The following is a 16,063-nucleotide window of genomic DNA, read 5'->3' as shown; positions in this document are numbered from 1 at the left end:
GCGGCTCGGCGGGCGATGCGGGGCCGCGGCCGGGCCCGGGGCCGCCTGTGAACCCCGCGGGGGGCTGGGAGGGGGGCGCAGGGGGGCGGGCGGCCCCCGCCGCAGGTAGGGACGCGGGAGCCGAGAGGCACGATGGAGGAGGAGGAGGAGGAGGATGGAGGCGGCGGAGGGGAGGCGGGGAGTGAGGCTGCGGCAGGAGGGGGCGGGCGGGGGGGCCGGCCGGGGGGGGCGGCGGGCATGTGGGACCGGCTGCGGGGCAGTCGGGCGGCGGGCGGCGGCCGGAGCGGGGCCGCGATGGCGCAACGCGACGAGAAGGTGCCGGCGGCGGCGGGAGAGAGCGAGCCTGGGGCCGGGGCCGGGGCCGGCACTGAGACTGAGACTGAGGCTGAGACTGGGACTGGGACTGGGACTGGGACTGAGGCTGAGATTGGGACTGGAACTGGGACTGGGACTGAGCGGTGGCCGAGCGGGGCCGCCGCGCCCTTCCAGCCCCGCGAAGGCGGCTTCGGCTGGGTGGTGGTCTTCGCCGCCGCCTGGTGCAACGGCTCCATCTTCGGCATCAACAACTCCTTCGGGATCCTCTACATGATGCTGCAGAGCGACCTGGGCGAGGGGGAGAAGGACCCGGCGCTGGAGTTTAAAACAGGTATGGCTCCATGGCCCCTTCCCTGGGCCGGGCAGGGCGGGCCGGGGGTGCCCGAGCGGGGCGGGGAAGGTGCGGGGAAGGTGCAGCGGCGCGGCCGGCGCTGCCTCCCAGAGCTGGAAGCTCCTTCTCGGCTGTGTTGAACTGCGATTACTCCCTGCCCCCTCTATCCTCGTAGCCGTGGCTATATTTATCTCTGGCAGCATCATGTGTTTCTAAGCTCCGATGTACTCAATTAAAAGTAATTCGGTGAAAAGCACACCCTTAGCCTGTCCTGCCGGGGTGTCTTGGGGTAAGGACAGCAGAGCTGGTGAATCAGCTGCTGGGTGTGAGCCACCCCCTCTAGTTTTCATTATTATTGCTATATTTTATGGGGTTTCAAGCTTTATGTCTGTCTGCCTTATTGGCCGTGGGTGGCTGCAGAAGAGCATCTGCCTCGCCGACATGCTTCCTCCAAGCGAATCCATTCAGTGGGAAACCGGCGGAGGGCAGGGCTGGCAGCACTGCCTGCGTGGTCACACCGAGGGCAGCGCGGGGTCTCCAGCACTTAATATCCCTTAAAAGCAAGATCCACCGACTGCATCCAATTGTGTGTTTTGGTAGGACCTTCAAGCTTGGCCAGGATGCCGACTGGGTAGTGTTAACATGGAGAAGAGGAAGTTTCTTGCTGCCAAGACCCCCCTGTTGAAGTAGACTTGGCAGAGGGACACCAGCCTACTGGGGTGCTGGTCCCAGCCGGACACCAGTGTCAGGAGGCCCAGCCTTGTCCCAGGTCCTGCTGTCCTCCCCAAAAGATCACATCCACCCCTGCCATGGACACCCATGGCCCACCTCGCTTTTATCTGCCGGGCGGAGACAAGCACTTGATGTTGAGGGAGCCTGCTTGTGGTACTGTCCTGACTCCAGATGGGATGTGGGCAGCAGCCAGAAACCAAACCAGGCGTGTATTGCAGAGAGAGGAGTGTCAGGGGTGTGTGAGAATCTTAAAGCCTTATTTTGGGGATCAGTGTTGCCTGCGCTCCCTCCCTTGGCCGACGCATGACTGGTGAGCGCACGGTGAGCGCGCCGGGATGAAATTCATTACAAGATACACCACATTTACAGATCACAAATTAACTCTGTGATACTGTTACCAGAGAAACGCTGTGAGCGTGTAATAACGGGCAGTAACGGGGTGTGCTGAGAGCTGTGGCCGGTTATAATTAGGGTGATTGATGGGCTGTGAGTGTGTGTGTGCACGCGTGTGATGCCCAGAAAGCTCATCGTGTAGCTGGCTGTTTCCTCCTCCCTGTGATCGTATCTAGAAAGCCTAAGGCAGAGCTCTAAAGGTACAAGCAGTAACAAAAGAAATTAAATACTGCGAGTTCTGGTGGTTCAAAGGCTCTGTGCCCAAGACAGAGGCTGTAAGAGTCAGCATCTGCCTCTTGCTCCTGCCACCTATTTATTTAAGGCTATGACCGCACAGAGGCCTCGAAAAAGAAAGGCATGTGGGTGTGCAAGGTGAGCCTGGACTCGGTAATTAAATTGCTTGGGTGATGAATATATGCATTTTGGTCTGGGTGCTTAATGAAGAGACCGTTAATAACCCCTGCCTGTTCTGCCTCCGTGCGGGGGGTGGTGGTGCGGGGGCTCCGGCAGTGATGGAGCCCATCTGTGGCACCTCCGGGGCTGCAGCTGCACGGGCTGGGGCTGAGGGCAGCGGGGTGCAGCACGGGGCCCCCCTCCAGCCCTTCCTCCCTCACTCCCACCCCTCCCCGCTCAGCATTGCATAATTTCCCCGCGGCGCTCGTTTGCGTGCAAACATAATCAGGAAAATATTGTAGCTCCTTTCCAAGCGCTAAGTGATATGGCCTTCCTGAAAAGACCGGTGCTGTCTGTTTTTCCTCTGTCAGTCTGATCCTGCCAGCTGCAGGCAACAGCCGGACCCCAGGGTGCCCCTCATCCTCTGCCAGCTGGGAGCAGGTTGTAGGGATGAGGATCAACTCCCTGCTCCCACACAGGCATCCATTATGGCCGTGGGCATGGCTTAGCCTTTTGTGTCTGATCTTAACTCTCCTCTCTGGTCTCAGGGAGGTGGGTTTGTATCAAAGAGGGGATTTGGAGGCAAAATGGGGAGTAATGCTGTCAGCTGTTCAGGCATCCCTTTAAAAATAGGGTTATGTTTATGCTAAAGCGGGTGCTAGTCTGCACTAAACAATAGCCGCCCCGGCTATAATTATCAAGGTTTATTTCTTGTTTGCATTGGTCACGTTTTCTCGCGTTTGATCTTGAGAAACGCAGGATCTGTGGAGTTCAGGTCTGGGGTCAGGCTTTGAAAACAAACCCTCTCGCAGCAATGCATCGAATGCATAGGCTGGGTTCTTTAAAGAAATATACTGTGCTGCCTATATCAACAAGCAGTGGCGGGCTGGGGCGGGCGGGCTGCTGCGACCACCGCGTGCCCCTTCCCCGTGGGACACCGGAGCGGGACCTTTGCAAGGCACACTCTGTGCTTTCGGGTTTGTTTTCTTTCAGGGGAGCGGAGGAATGCTGTGACTAGAATAAAAAAATAATATACATGTAAGCACTCAACCAGGAAAAAAAAAATCTCATTCTGCTTTGCTGGAGAGGTGTTGAGTGATGCTGGAGAGTGTTTGCTGGGAGATGAATGGTGGCATTTCCCTCTGGTTGTACGAGGCTCATTCTGGTGCTGAGGGATCCATGGGGCAAGGCCATCCCGGTGCTGGTCCCACGAGGTGCAGGCTGACAAGGAGCCAAGGCACAGATGAGCCATCCCAGCATGCTCGTCTTTCCCAGCCCCAAAAGCCCATCTGAGTGGCAGAACAGTCCTGGTAAGCATTAACTGGGCATTGACCTTCTTAAATCAATGTCTGCTCTGCCGCTACTTTGATGCTTTCCCAGCCTTGGGAGAGGTGAGCACAGGGTGACCTTGTCTCTGGCCAGGGCTTTGCCCTCAGCCAGGGAGGTGCTACTTGCACCTGAGCCACATGAGGGTCCCAACAGATCTCTGGCTTCCTGGGGAGAGCTGAGAGGGTGACACTTCTTGGTACACCTTATTCCCCCAAAAGCATCCTTGGAGCCATGCTCGAGGCCTGGCAGGCCCCAGCGGGACAACCTGCAAGGGCAGACAGATTTTTTTTTTTTTTTTAAAAAAGTCTGTTTATCTTTTTCTTCTCCCCTCCTCCGCTTTGTGTCAATACCCCAGGTATAGATTAACTCTCTTTGCTTAATATTTAATGTTTTGATTCCTGGAAATGGAACTGCAAGCACTTGGAGTGGTGGCCTGAGGAGCTGGTCTGTTTTGGCTGCAGCTCCTCTGAGTCCATCCATGTGTTCCCTGCAGGAAGTTGGGGAGCAGCTTCCCCCCTTTAGTCCAATTCCTGATATGAGGCTGCTGCAGCTCTCTATGCTAGGAAAACTGGACTGGTGCATGGCCCATAGCCCTTGACTTATCATATCTTGAGGCCAAGGCATGGCTGATGTCACCTTTATTCCTGAATTCCCATCTGTTTTGGTGGGGAGTTTCTTTGTAAGCACTGATTTCACATCCTTAGGACAGGTGAGCATAGCTGGAAAAGGCTATTTTTACTCCAGTGTTTGTAATGGAGGCTTGGTAAGAACTGGTGAGTTTGTTTCTTGGAGAAAATAAAGCATTTCAGTGCTAACAGTCTTATGAAATATAGGAAGGAGAAGCCATGGGCTCCTCTCTGGGCTGAAGAAGAATCCCAGGGTGGATGTGCATGGCTGAAGCTGGAGGAGCTGAGAAGAGAAACCCCAAGATGAGGGTAAATCACAGAATGGTTTGGGTTTGAAGGGACCTTGAAGACCATCCAGTTCCAGTTTCACCCCCCTGCCATGGGCGGGGACACCTCCCACTAGCCCAGGTTACTCCAAGCCCCTCCAACCTGGCCTTGGACACTTCCAGGGATGAGGCAACCACAGCTTCTCTGGGCAACCTGTGCCAGGGCCTCCCCACCCTCACAGGGAAGAATTCCTTCCCAGTATCTCATCTAACCCTGCCCTCTGGCAGTCTGAATCCACTCCCCCCAGCCCTGTCACTCCAGACCCTTGTCCAAAGTCCTTCTCCAGTGGGCTCTAAGGTCTCCCTGCTCCCCAGCTCTCCCAGCCTGTCTTCAGAGCAAGAGGTGCTCCAGCCCCTGAGAATCTTTGTGGCCTGCTCTGGACTCGCTCCAGCAGCTCCATGTCCTTCTTACATTGGTGGTCCCAGAGCTGGATTCAGCACTCAACAGGGAAGGGGGTCTCACCAGAGCAGAGGGGGAGAATCCCTTCCCTCAACATGCTGGTCATGATGAATTTGATTGCAAGAGCTAATTCTTGGAAATGATCCCAAAGAAGTTGTCATGGGAGTCATTGCCCCAGTGCTGGTGCTTGGGAGGCTCCCATCTCCTGAGGGTAACACTGTAGTTGTCACCTTCTTACCTAAATCTGCAGGATTTGGAACTTTTATTAATTGCAAGGGAACTGTGCTGGCCCTGTTTCACAGATGCATTGACTGAGGGTGCTGTGGACCTCAGCATTCCTGGAGGCTCTCCCATGTCCATCCGGGTTTCCAACTCTTCTCCTAATCCCACGGAGGGATGCACTGACATGAACAATATTTACATAGCCCAGATGGGGATGTAAATCCAGCAAAAAGAGATAAAAATTATGTTTTTATTACCCAGCCCTGCTAACTGGGGAGCACAAAGGGCACCATGGAGCTTTCCCAGCTTTACTGCGAGTTTCCCATGGTGGGATGCCAGTGTGCCAGCACCAGGCTCTTCCTCAGCTCAGCTCCCTCTGTTTTGGGAGCTGGAGCTTGTGACCACAGGGAAACAGGGGTGAATTTTAGAGGAACTGGGTTTTTGTTGCCTGAGCTGATTGCAAGGTGCCGTGTGAGATAAAGCAGCCTGAAAAGCAAACAAAGCCCAGTCATGTTGTTAAACCTGGTTCTTGGGGCTGTCAGGAGCGATTAAGGTTATTAGGAGGCTGGAGTGCTGTTTCTAAGGGAGGTTCCTGTTTTTCAAGACTGCAGGGGCCCTCTCAGCCAGCACACTTGCCATTTTAGTGGGGTTTAGTTTATTTTTAAGCATCCTCCACCAGCCAGCCAAGGAGATGCCCCAGTCTCAGTTGTATTTCCTGGTGGTTGTTGTCCTCAAGCGGTGGCAGCTCCCAGGACCTCGCTGTGGTATATGAAGAAGTGAAGTTTTGCAGTTGGTTTGGAGTTTTTGGGGTTTTGGTCCTTTTAGTTGCAACTAAACAAACAAAAGCACCTCCACCTTCATGGGTGTGGATCATAGGTTAAATTTTAAAGGCACCAGATTGAAGCTCCATCACTGAAACTAGGTTGGGAGGAGGAGGAGGAGGGATTGGAGGGCAAAAGGGATGATGCTGCAGGGTGTGGGACTGGGATGGATGTGGAGGTGTGAGGTGAGATGGGGTGTGATGTGATGCAATGCCATGAGGCTGGGGGGGGGGTGGTTGGCAGCAGCAAAGGAACACTTTAATCTCCTGTTTTGTGGAAAAAGCCAGAAGTTTGACAAGTCGCCCTTTAATTTCCTTAAGAAGCCTTAGCAGCTGGAAGCCGACCATCAGCTGTGATAGTTCACATCCAACACCTTAAAACAAAGCTAATCCAGCAGGTTGGGTGAAACCCCGCAGCCGGAAGGCACCGCTGCCCTCGCTGGCAGTGCCGTTGGGCCGGCGGTGCATCGCTCATGTGTTGTTGTCACCACCGTGTCCTGGGGACAGCTCCTCTCCCTCCCTCCCTCCCTGCTCACATGTGTCTGCTCACAGGGCTCATCCTGCTCGTGGGGCAGCACCATCCATCACCCAATCTTGCCATATACCAGCCTTCCAAAAAATCCTGTGGTGTGATGGGGACCATCAGGGTTGGTGGATGTGGAGCCAGGGACGCCGAATTCCCTGCGGGGTTTCTAGGGCTGTTTGGGGAAGGAGGAATTACCTGGGTTTCCATCATCTCAAGGCTGATTTTGTATCCCATGGTGTGCAGGGGGAAATTCCCACTGGGGACAGGGGTGGTAACCAACCAGCCCGGCTCCTGCCGTGCTAACAGGGAGCTAATCCTGGTGGGATGGTGGCCCTGGTCACCACTGCACCTGGTGGGATTTGGATCAGTTGGCACCATCTTGATACAAGGCCAGGGAAGCCTTTGGCTGTTTTATCCCAGTCACTCCTCAGGCCCTTGGGCAGACCATGTGGTAGTGCCAGCAGTGTGGGGACAGCACCACTGTTGGGGACCTTGGCAGCACTGGGGCGGTGCCACGGGGACTCCCTGTCACCCATCGCCCCCAGTGTGGGCTCCCAGGGCTGTGGCCCCACATTGGAAAGAAAGGAGGCTCCACTCTGCCTCAGTAATCGTGGAGTAGGTTGGAAAAGACCTCTAAGATTGTCAAGTCCAACCACACTGGGATTTTGCCCACTTTTGGCTGGTGTCCAGGTGCCATATGGAATTTTCTGGCACATCACCAAATACCTCAGTCTGTCCCACTCACTTTTTTTGGAATGATGACCCCTCAGGGGTTTCCTGTGAGCTGGTCAGAGCACGGTGGAGGATGCCAGTATTTCACAACTGGGGCAATGGCCAGGCACCCACATCTTGCAGCCAGCAGTTTCCCTTGAGGGATCACTTTTCCCCAGCTTTCCACAGCCATGAGCGTGTGCATCCATGGCATCACCAAGGCAATGGGCAACAAGAGGACTGGGCACCTCCTGTACACTGATACAACACGTGTACAAATGTGCTGCTGCACCCATTGCAGCAGGGATTTGTTGGGTTTTCCCTTCCTCGAAGGATTGATTATTCCCTCTTGCCAGGGAAGGAGATGCTGCCTTTTGGCATTTTCCCCTGAGGAAAAAGACCTGGTGGAGTGGTGTGTGCCGGGCTGGGCACTGCCGGGACCCATACCCGGCTCTCACACCGGGCGATGCCCGTGCCCGCCGCGGGCACCGCAGAGCTCGGTGCTCTCCGGGCTCTTTCCGTGGATCCACAGACAGTTGGGGCGGTTGCAAAACCCACATGACGTGTGCTGGGAATTGCTGCAACACGCTCGCAGGCGCGAGCCATTCCAATCTCTCCCAGGCACCTCGTACAACAGGTCCTGCCAGTGCCGGGGCCGGCGGAGCCGCGGGGCTGCCGCGGTGCCCTGCCCGCAGCTCTGCCCACAACTCTACCTGCAGCGCTGCCTGCAGCTCTGCGTGCCCGCGGTGCCCTGCCCGCAGCTCTGCCCGCAGCTCTGCCCGCAGCTCTGCCTGCCCACTGTGCCCTGCTCGCAGCTCTGCCCGCAGCTCTGCCTGCCCACTGTGCCCTGCTCGCAGCTCTGCCCACAGCTCTGCCTGCCCGCTGTGCCCTGCCCGCTGTGCCCTGCTCGCAGCTCTGCCTGCCCGCTGTGCCCTGCCCGCTGTGCCCTGCCCGCGGTGCCCTGCCCGCAGCTCTGCCCACAGCTCCGGCGGATACACGCCGGGGGCAGGATTGCAGCCAGGGAGGGTTGCCACAGCCCTGCATTCCATCAGCACGTTTTCAGGTTTTTTTCCCCCTTGCCTTTTTATTTTTGGATCCCTAAAACATTACCTGATGCAAGAGCTTCCCCTGCCCTCAGCACATCCCTGGAGAGCCAGAGCTGGGTGAAGCACAGGGAAAGCCCTCAGGAATGGCTGCCAGGTCACAGCCCTGTGTCTCTGGTAAGTTGTTTTGCTAGAACTCATCTTGGGCATACCTGGCAACTGTGCCATGCCATGACATGCCATACCACCTTCTGTGTGAGGAGCAACTCAAGGTGCTCTGAACAACCTCCTGGACTCGTGTGGGATCATCAAGAGGGGTCACCAAGAGGACGTGATGGCATGATGGCAGCTGGGCCCTATCACAGCTTTGCACCTTTGCTTTGCACACCCGAGGGCAGCTCCTGCCTGGAGATATCCTGTACCTACGTCCCTGCATCCCACAGCGTGCAAAGAGAAGAGCATTGCACCACACTGCTGGAATGTGAGCTCCCAGCACTGTGTCCTGCTGTCCCAGTGCAGGCACCCCAGTGCCAGATGGAGAGGGTGCTTTGGGGGCAGTGCTGCCAGCAGTGTGGTTTTGGGAGAATCTGGCGTGCAAAACCTCACATTGCAGGAGGCGAGCTGGTTAGACCCTGCTACTCCCCATCTTTGGGGTTTTTTTAGCTTTGGGTTTGGGTTTAGCAGCTTGGTAACAGTTTCTGACTTTCTTTTCCAAGGCCAGGTTGAACAGGGTGTCATGGTTTGAGATAGCCCAACTGGTCTAGGGAAGATGTTCCTGTCCTTCCAAGGCAAACCATTCCATGACCCCATGCAGAGCAGGGAACGGGGCCGGCAGCTGCCTGTCCCAGGGTGGGGAAGCCCCGTGTGCTGCACAGGCCTCACTGCATGGGCTGACTTGTTGGGGTTCGCCCCAAGCAAACACCAGGGCCCTTCTCGGGGAGGAGAAACAACCCTACCACAGTGCCTGCAGTGAAGGAAGCACCCACCCATCACCCAGCCCAGGGACCAGCTGGGCCAAGGACCCCAGGGCACGTGGTCTCCCTGTCCAGCGGCATCCCCCAAAAGCCCTTTTCTTGGCCATCTCATGTCAGGCACCAAAACAAAGATTTTATTTCAAGCTCTTGGCCTTAATCTGTCCACCCGCAGATCCTGTGCGTAAAAGGGAGACCAAATCCTTCCTTCTCGGGGGGATGGTGGTGCTTGCCAAGGAGCTGGGGGTTTTGGCTGGAGGGTTTGTACAAACCCGGAGCAAAGCAGTGGCAGCTCAGTTAACCAAGCCGGAGCCCACCGAGGTGGGAGTCAATTCTAATGGCAGCTCCTCAGGTGAGGGCTGTGCCTCCCGTGCTCTGTCTGAATCGGGTCCGACGGAAAAGAATCATCTGTGATTAAAAATTGACGGTAATTACATAATGGGTATGCACCAGATGATGCCCAGACAAGCTCCCTCCTGGGATTTCCCAACTTTTGGAGTGTTTAACTTTGCAATCATCCTAAAGAGCTTCCTTCTACCATGGGGGGGGGGGGTAATTATTGGTGTTACGGTAGCAGCTGGCACAATTGCACAAGGCTCAGCAGTGGCACCGTGATCACCAGAGCCAGGTTGTGGCCACTCTACCTCCTCTGATAGCTCTGGGGCATCATCAGGCACGAAAGACGGACCTCCCCATTCCTTCCCCAGCATCGCAAGGGCAATAAAAAATTAATTAAATAGGAACGAATTAAAAAATAAGAGAGAGAAGCTGGTTTTTAGGTCCTGCTGGCAAAGCGAGCGGGCAGTTGGGCCACGTGCTCACTCTGTGACCGGTGACGAAAAGGCAACGTCAGGATGTTCTTGGTGGTGGGCCAGCTGTTAATCCATGTATTTCAGCAAAACCCAATTTGTTCCTTAAGTTTTGTGGAAGTGGGGAGAACTGGGGGTGTGGAGAGCTTGCCTGGGATTAAACCTGCCTGAGAGCCAAGCACGCCAAGCTCGTGAGCCCAGGGAGAGCTTAATTAAAGTCAACGGAGAAGCGCTTCCAAGAAAATAATACGGGGTATTTAAACGGGATATTTTTGTTCTGGGCCCAGAACGTCTCCTTTTCCCCTCTTCAGTGTCAACTTTAATAAAACAAAATGAGACCTCCAAGAAAAACAAATTGGAGCTCTTAAAAGGCGCTGCGGAGATAAAAATCAGTAACAGTATTGCTGGTAACACCTTGGGTTATTAAAACGGAAAGAATGCTAACGATGCGATTTGCATCGGTCTTTCTTGTGGCTGCTCCCGGCAGGAGCTGCTCGCCCTGGGAGAGGGGCACGGGCTGGCTGCCCCTCACCGTGGCCTCTGGGCCGCGGGTGCGGGGAGTGGGCGGCTCCGCTCCTCGCTGGCCGGGTGGATTGGGGCATATCTGGGAAACGGTCACGCGGGGGGGATTTTGGAGGGCTTTAGTTTCCTTCCCTAAGGCTCTGCCGACAGCTCGCGGGGTCGGGAGCAGCGCTGAGGTCAAATACTAAAAGGCTTGGAAAAATAGCAAGAATCAGGATTTCAGGGACAATGAACTTAAAACCAGCCTAAACCAGGGCTGGTGGTGTTGGGGAGGATGCCATAGCCCACCAGAGCTCTTTTAGAGGTGATGGACATGTGGATGGAAATACTACACTGGGCTTCCTATGTGGCTTTGCTCAGCACAGCGAGGTGCCTGGCTGGGAAACTGGGATCACCTCCTCTAAAAGCAGTGCCCCGACCCCGCTGGTGAGGCTGAGTGTGCCGAATCCGGTACTGCAGGGCTGCTCTCACAGTGCCACAGGCAGGCTCTGCCAGCTGCCTGGTCACATGTTGCTCACCAGGATGCTGGAGCAGGGATTGTGGGAAGGGCTGGGGATGCAGGAAGGGCTGGGGAGCAGCTGGTGATGTGGGTTTCCACTTTGGTCCCTCCACCATCTGCTCCTACCTCTCCACAGTCAGAATGGATTCAAAACTGACCCTTTTATTCCATGTGCTCCCATCCTGGCCAGAGCTGACCATCTCCTGGTTGGAACCTTCCTGGATACCCAGCAGGGATGGGAGTAGAGCAGTGCACAGACACAGGGGTGATGCTGATTCCCCAGCTTTGGGGTTAAGAAGCCCAGTGCTGCTGCGGGGTCCTGTCTGTCCATCTGTCTGCCAAGCAGGTGGATGCTTTTGGCACAGAGTGGCTTTAAAATGCCCAGGGTGATGCCATCAGCCCCATAAATCCACCCAAGGGGGATGCAGAGGCCAGCTCCTGCCTCACTGTCGTGCCCAGCTCCATCAGATAAGGCAATTATAGCTTTATCACTTAATTCCAGAGGATAATAATAGCAGTGGTATTGAGATAGGCTGTTGCCAAGGAGGGAATATCGGCAGTGTTGGGTTCTTATTTTTCCTTTTTTTCAAAATAAACTCACTGGGGCCTCGGTGCTGCTGTAGGTTTGAGGTCTTTGTGGGGCTCCTCCTGCCCTTACCCAGCATGTCCCCTCCCCATGGGGAAATTCAGCATTAAACAAAAGCTGTGCCGACCACCCTGATGGCAGGGAAGCTGGTTCACAGCCTGTGAGAAACCACTCTGGGAGGGGAAAGGGCAAGGACCAACAGAGGTGTTGTCAGCCACTTTCTGGACAGCTTTTCCCTTTGCATCTCAGGAACGTGATTTCCATCCCTCACAGGTTTTTCCTGTCCCACTCTCTCCACTGCACGAGGGCACGGGGCTAATGCTGAGTGTCTGGATGCCCTTGGGAGGGACAGCCAGGGATGCACCCTAAAGCCCTTGCACCAGGATCTTCTGCTCTGGGTGTCGAGTGTGAAACACTCACCCCATGCCCTGGGTTCATATCCGGCAGCTTTCCCAGCCTGCTGGAGTGGTGTGGGAGAGTGAGGGAGGCATCAGCCCTCATATCCACTGTTTGCTTGTCTCTGACTCACGTGGCCCCAGTTTTCCACTGTCCTCGTGGAACCCTGGGGGAGTGCCATGAGGTGAGCGCTCCCAGCATCAGGATTTAGGGCATTTCCCTGCCCAAACTGGCCTGGCAGGGGCTTTTCTGCCTTGAAAATGGGGATTATCAAGACCCAGGGTGGGTCTTGAAAAAATCTGAAGTTTTGCCATGCATTCCTGATGTCTGCAGGGTTGGGTGATAAAAACTCAGGTCATCTGGGGACAAGGGATGACTTTTAACTGGGAGAGCTAAAAGTCCCTTGGGATCTGCATTTTAGGAGAAGGCCTTTATTAAGGGAGCTTCATATAAAATCAGATGTGTTGCCCAAAGCTAAGAAATCATAGCAGATTTTTTTAAAGCTGTTAAACTCTGCCCTGCTTCAGTGTCAACCAAAGCATGAACCAAAGAGCCTGGAGAGGAGGTGCTTCAGGACCTGGTTTGACCCCTGTGACTGGCTGTTAACTCCCGCTGACCCATCCTAATCTACATCCGGAGATAAGATTAGGCTCTGTCTGGTGTTCAGAGCTTGTCCCCTCCCTTGGGACAGCATCAGTCAGGCTTCCCAGCCCCACCATCTGCAGCCTCCCCCCTCCATGGTTTGTGTCCCACTGGCCTCATAAACAAAAATGACACTAAAAAAAAATCCCCCCAGAAAGGAGTTTTTACAGCAGGGAGGCTTTTTCTGCTCTGTGAAGGTGGCTGCTTAGACTTTTATTGCTGGATGAAGAGGGAAGGAGGAGAAAAAACCAACCCCAAAAGCCACAGGGAAGATGACGCGAGGCAGAGCAGCACAGAAAGCGATGTCTTTGAGAGTTGTGATGTTTCCTCTGCTTCCGAAGCAGGAATTAGCTATTGCAAAATGTCAGGCACTGCTGGGTGATTCCAGTCCTGGCCACGAGCCGAGACTTTTTGCAGCAGATAACTCTCACTTTATAACCCGACTGTGCCGGGGCAAAGCTCAGGCTTCCACTGAACATTTGAATTTGGGAAGATGATGAACCAAAAAAGCAGGATGCGGGGCTGGTATGGAAGCAGCAGGTTGTTGGCTGGGTTCCCCATCAGTCAGGGCTGGTGACGAGTCGATCTCCTTTTCCATTTTCTTATGAATGAATCAGTTTTGGCTCGGCCGGATGGTCAGACTGGTTAAACGAGAAGCAGCTGGTATCAGTCTCATTAGCACTGGAGACAAAAGTGAGCCTCTCCCTGGCTCTGCAAACTCTGTGTGATCCCGACTGGCCTGTGGCCGCCAGGACTGGCAGCAGCACGGGAGCCCCCAAGCCCTGACTGGTGGGGGTTTGGCTCCTCCATTGCCCCATTCCTTCCACCTCTGTGTCCCTCCTGGCTCCTGGACACACTGAAGTTTCGTGGCCAGGTCACACTAAGAGGTGGATGCACACAGGGACCTGCATCCCGAGCCTGCAGCTCTCTAGTGCTTCTGTCCTTGCTCGGTGCCACAGCAGAGGTACTTCTGGGGACAGTTTCAGCCTCAGGTTGCCTGTGGTACCCGCAGGGAGCACGGCTGTGTTTACTGTCCCAGTCTCAAGGCAGCTCCAGCTTGGAGTTGGTCCTTGGCCAGCGGAAAAGGCTTGACATTTTGCCACAACTTCAGATGTAGCAGCTGGGACCACAGAATACAGAAAGGTTGGAAGGGACCCATCAGGATCATCGAGTTCAACTCCTGGTCCTGCACAGGACACCCCAACAATCCCCCCCCATCCCTGAGAGCATTGTCCAAACCCTCCTGGAGCTCTGGCAGCCTTGGGGCTGTGCCCACTGCCCTGGGAAGTCTGGTCAGTGCCCAACCACCCTCTGGGGGAAGAACCTTTCCCTGAGATCCAACCTAAACGTCTCCTAATTCATCTTCCTGCCATTTCCCCAAGTCCTGGATTTGGGCACCCTTCCTTCCCAGGGCAGGGACCTGTGGGCAGCAGTGAGCTGTGGTTGTCTTTGCTCAGCCTGTGGTGCAGATTTACCCTGATCTCACCAGTCGTCCCTTCTTTGCTGGTGCCCACCAAAATACCTGGCTCCCAGCACCCCTGTCCTGCTCTGCCTGTCCATAATGCCACTGCCATGTGTGTGCACCAGTTCCCTTGGAAAGGGACTGCTCCGTGCCAGGATCTTTCAGAGGCTGAGCAATCTCATGATGCTTCTGTAAACAGCATCCCCAGGGCTGTCATGTAGCACGGTGTCCTCCAGCACATCTCTACGGATCGGACCTGGGGAGAGCAGAGATCCACCCCACGCTTGGGGGTTTGCATTCCAGGGCTGCCCGTGGCCCCTCACATCCCTCCTTACCCCAAAATCCTGTCAGGCTTCAGCTCTACACTGCTGAATCCACTTGGCACCTGCTTTTCCCTTTGCCCCTGGGCATGGATAGGCTTTACAGAAGTTGGAGCTCAGGCACTTGAAAACAAACCCGGGAACTGTGGAGTGTGTTCCCTACAGCTGTCCCACACCTGGCACCTGAAGGGATAGGGTCGTTGTGATTCCTCCCCTACCCCAGAATGCTGTATTTCCCTGGGGAGGAAGAGGAGGCTCCCTGGCCACAGAGGTGGGATGCGTGGCTCGTAACCCTGACTCACAGGACCAAGTCTTACCCAGTAACTGACAAAAGCCTTTATTGACCTGTCCTGTTGTTTATTCCCACTTCAAAGCCCTTGATGCAGCAAAAAGCAAAGGCATTTCCCCAGAAAAGCACATTAATGTTTCACCTGCCTTCAGAGCCCTTTGCTACCGAGGCCTTGGAGTGGCCCAGGCTGTCCCTGGTTCCCCTCGGCCTGTGAAACGCTGTGTGACTCCAAGGGAACCCTGGCTCTGCCCGCAGCCATCGCGTGGGATAAACCCTGTGGGGCTGGGTTGTTAATATATATGTATATGTGTGTGTCCACAGGCACACTGTGTGCACATACGTGTGTGTGGATGGCCAAGCCGCAGCGGCAGGAGCTGGAGGGCTCCCCGGGGCCGGGTTCCTGGGCTGCTGGGGATCACTCCGCAGTGAATCCCGACGCCTCGGCCGTGGCTCTTCCCCACCCTCCCAGAGCACCAAAGGGCAGGGCTGGCCCTTCCCTGCACAGTGGGGCGGCGGCTGAAGCCACACGGTGTCTGAAAAACTTTCAAATGAGAGCAGGTCAGCCAAAAGTGACAGCCTGTTGGCGAAGGGGTGGAACCTGTTCCTTGCTGGGGAATAAAAAAGAATTAAATGAGAAATTGCTGTTTTTCACTTTCCTTTAGCGATCAGATTTGCTTAATTACAGCCTGGTCTACTTTGCTGAGATATCCAGTTGTTTTCAAATGTTGTGTTTAATGTAAGGAAGCTTCAAGAGATTAAAATCACATGGATGTTTTACCCCCTGTTTGGCCTCTGGGTGTCTGGTTTAATGATGATACGCAAGTCTTGTGTCATTTGGGGATCTTTTTCCCCATCATTAGGTTTCAGGAGCACTAGCCAAAGGCACTACTGTCTGCGCTGGAGACCCAGGGGAAGCTCTCCAGCACTGGAGAGGGAAATAACTTCCCAATGGCCATGAGGAGAAAAGCCCAAATGTTCTACCATGGAGCTGTTTTGCTGCATGGATGCTGCTGGGGCAGATGCTGCCCTGACTCTGTGCCTGCTCAGGACTCTGCTCAACCTGCTTAAAAATGGCTTATCTTCATCTATTTTGATTTTTAAAGATATTCTCTCAGTGGAGGGGACTCCCCAATGGACCACTGCAGTCAGTCTTTGCCTTGTGTCCCTCATGCTGCAAGAGGGTTTGGGCTGGGGCTGAGCCCCGTGACTGTCTGGTGGAGACATCAGTGTGGCAGAAGAGCTGAGATGGAAGAGGCCATGGCAGGGAGGTGTTATCTCCTTTGTGAATGAAGCCTGGGGGCAAAACAACTTAAAAGCTGCCTGATGCCTCGGAAAGCGCCTGCAGCAGCTACCACAATTTTCCCTTTCATATTTCCAGCCCTGTGTATAGTCTGGTGTTG

At 54.9% G+C, this 16,063-nt stretch overlaps 1 protein-coding gene across 3 annotated transcripts in view; it reads left to right on the top strand.

The window, feature by feature from the left end:
• The first annotated feature begins 237 nt into the window (after positions 1-237).
• The window catches only part of SLC16A2 (solute carrier family 16 member 2), a 41,353-nt gene continuing 25,527 nt past the window's right edge, over positions 238-16,063 (top strand). The window contains exons 1-2 of one of the 3 annotated variants that reach the window (XM_027662402.1): positions 238-377; positions 414-646. In XM_027662402.1, the coding sequence (XP_027518203.1) occupies positions 238-377; positions 414-646 (373 nt within the window). Of the gene's footprint in view, positions 647-16,063 lie in introns of all 3 variants that reach the window. The other 2 variants (XM_027662401.1, XM_027662400.1) reach the window with 2 other exon arrangements.

This window comes from Corapipo altera, unplaced genomic scaffold (genome assembly GCF_003945725.1).
Source record: "Corapipo altera isolate COAL_440 unplaced genomic scaffold, ASM394572v1 326, whole genome shotgun sequence".
In the NCBI taxonomy this organism is placed as follows: Eukaryota; Metazoa; Chordata; class Aves; order Passeriformes; family Pipridae; genus Corapipo; species Corapipo altera.
This window is presented reverse-complemented; position numbering and strand designations above follow the sequence as displayed.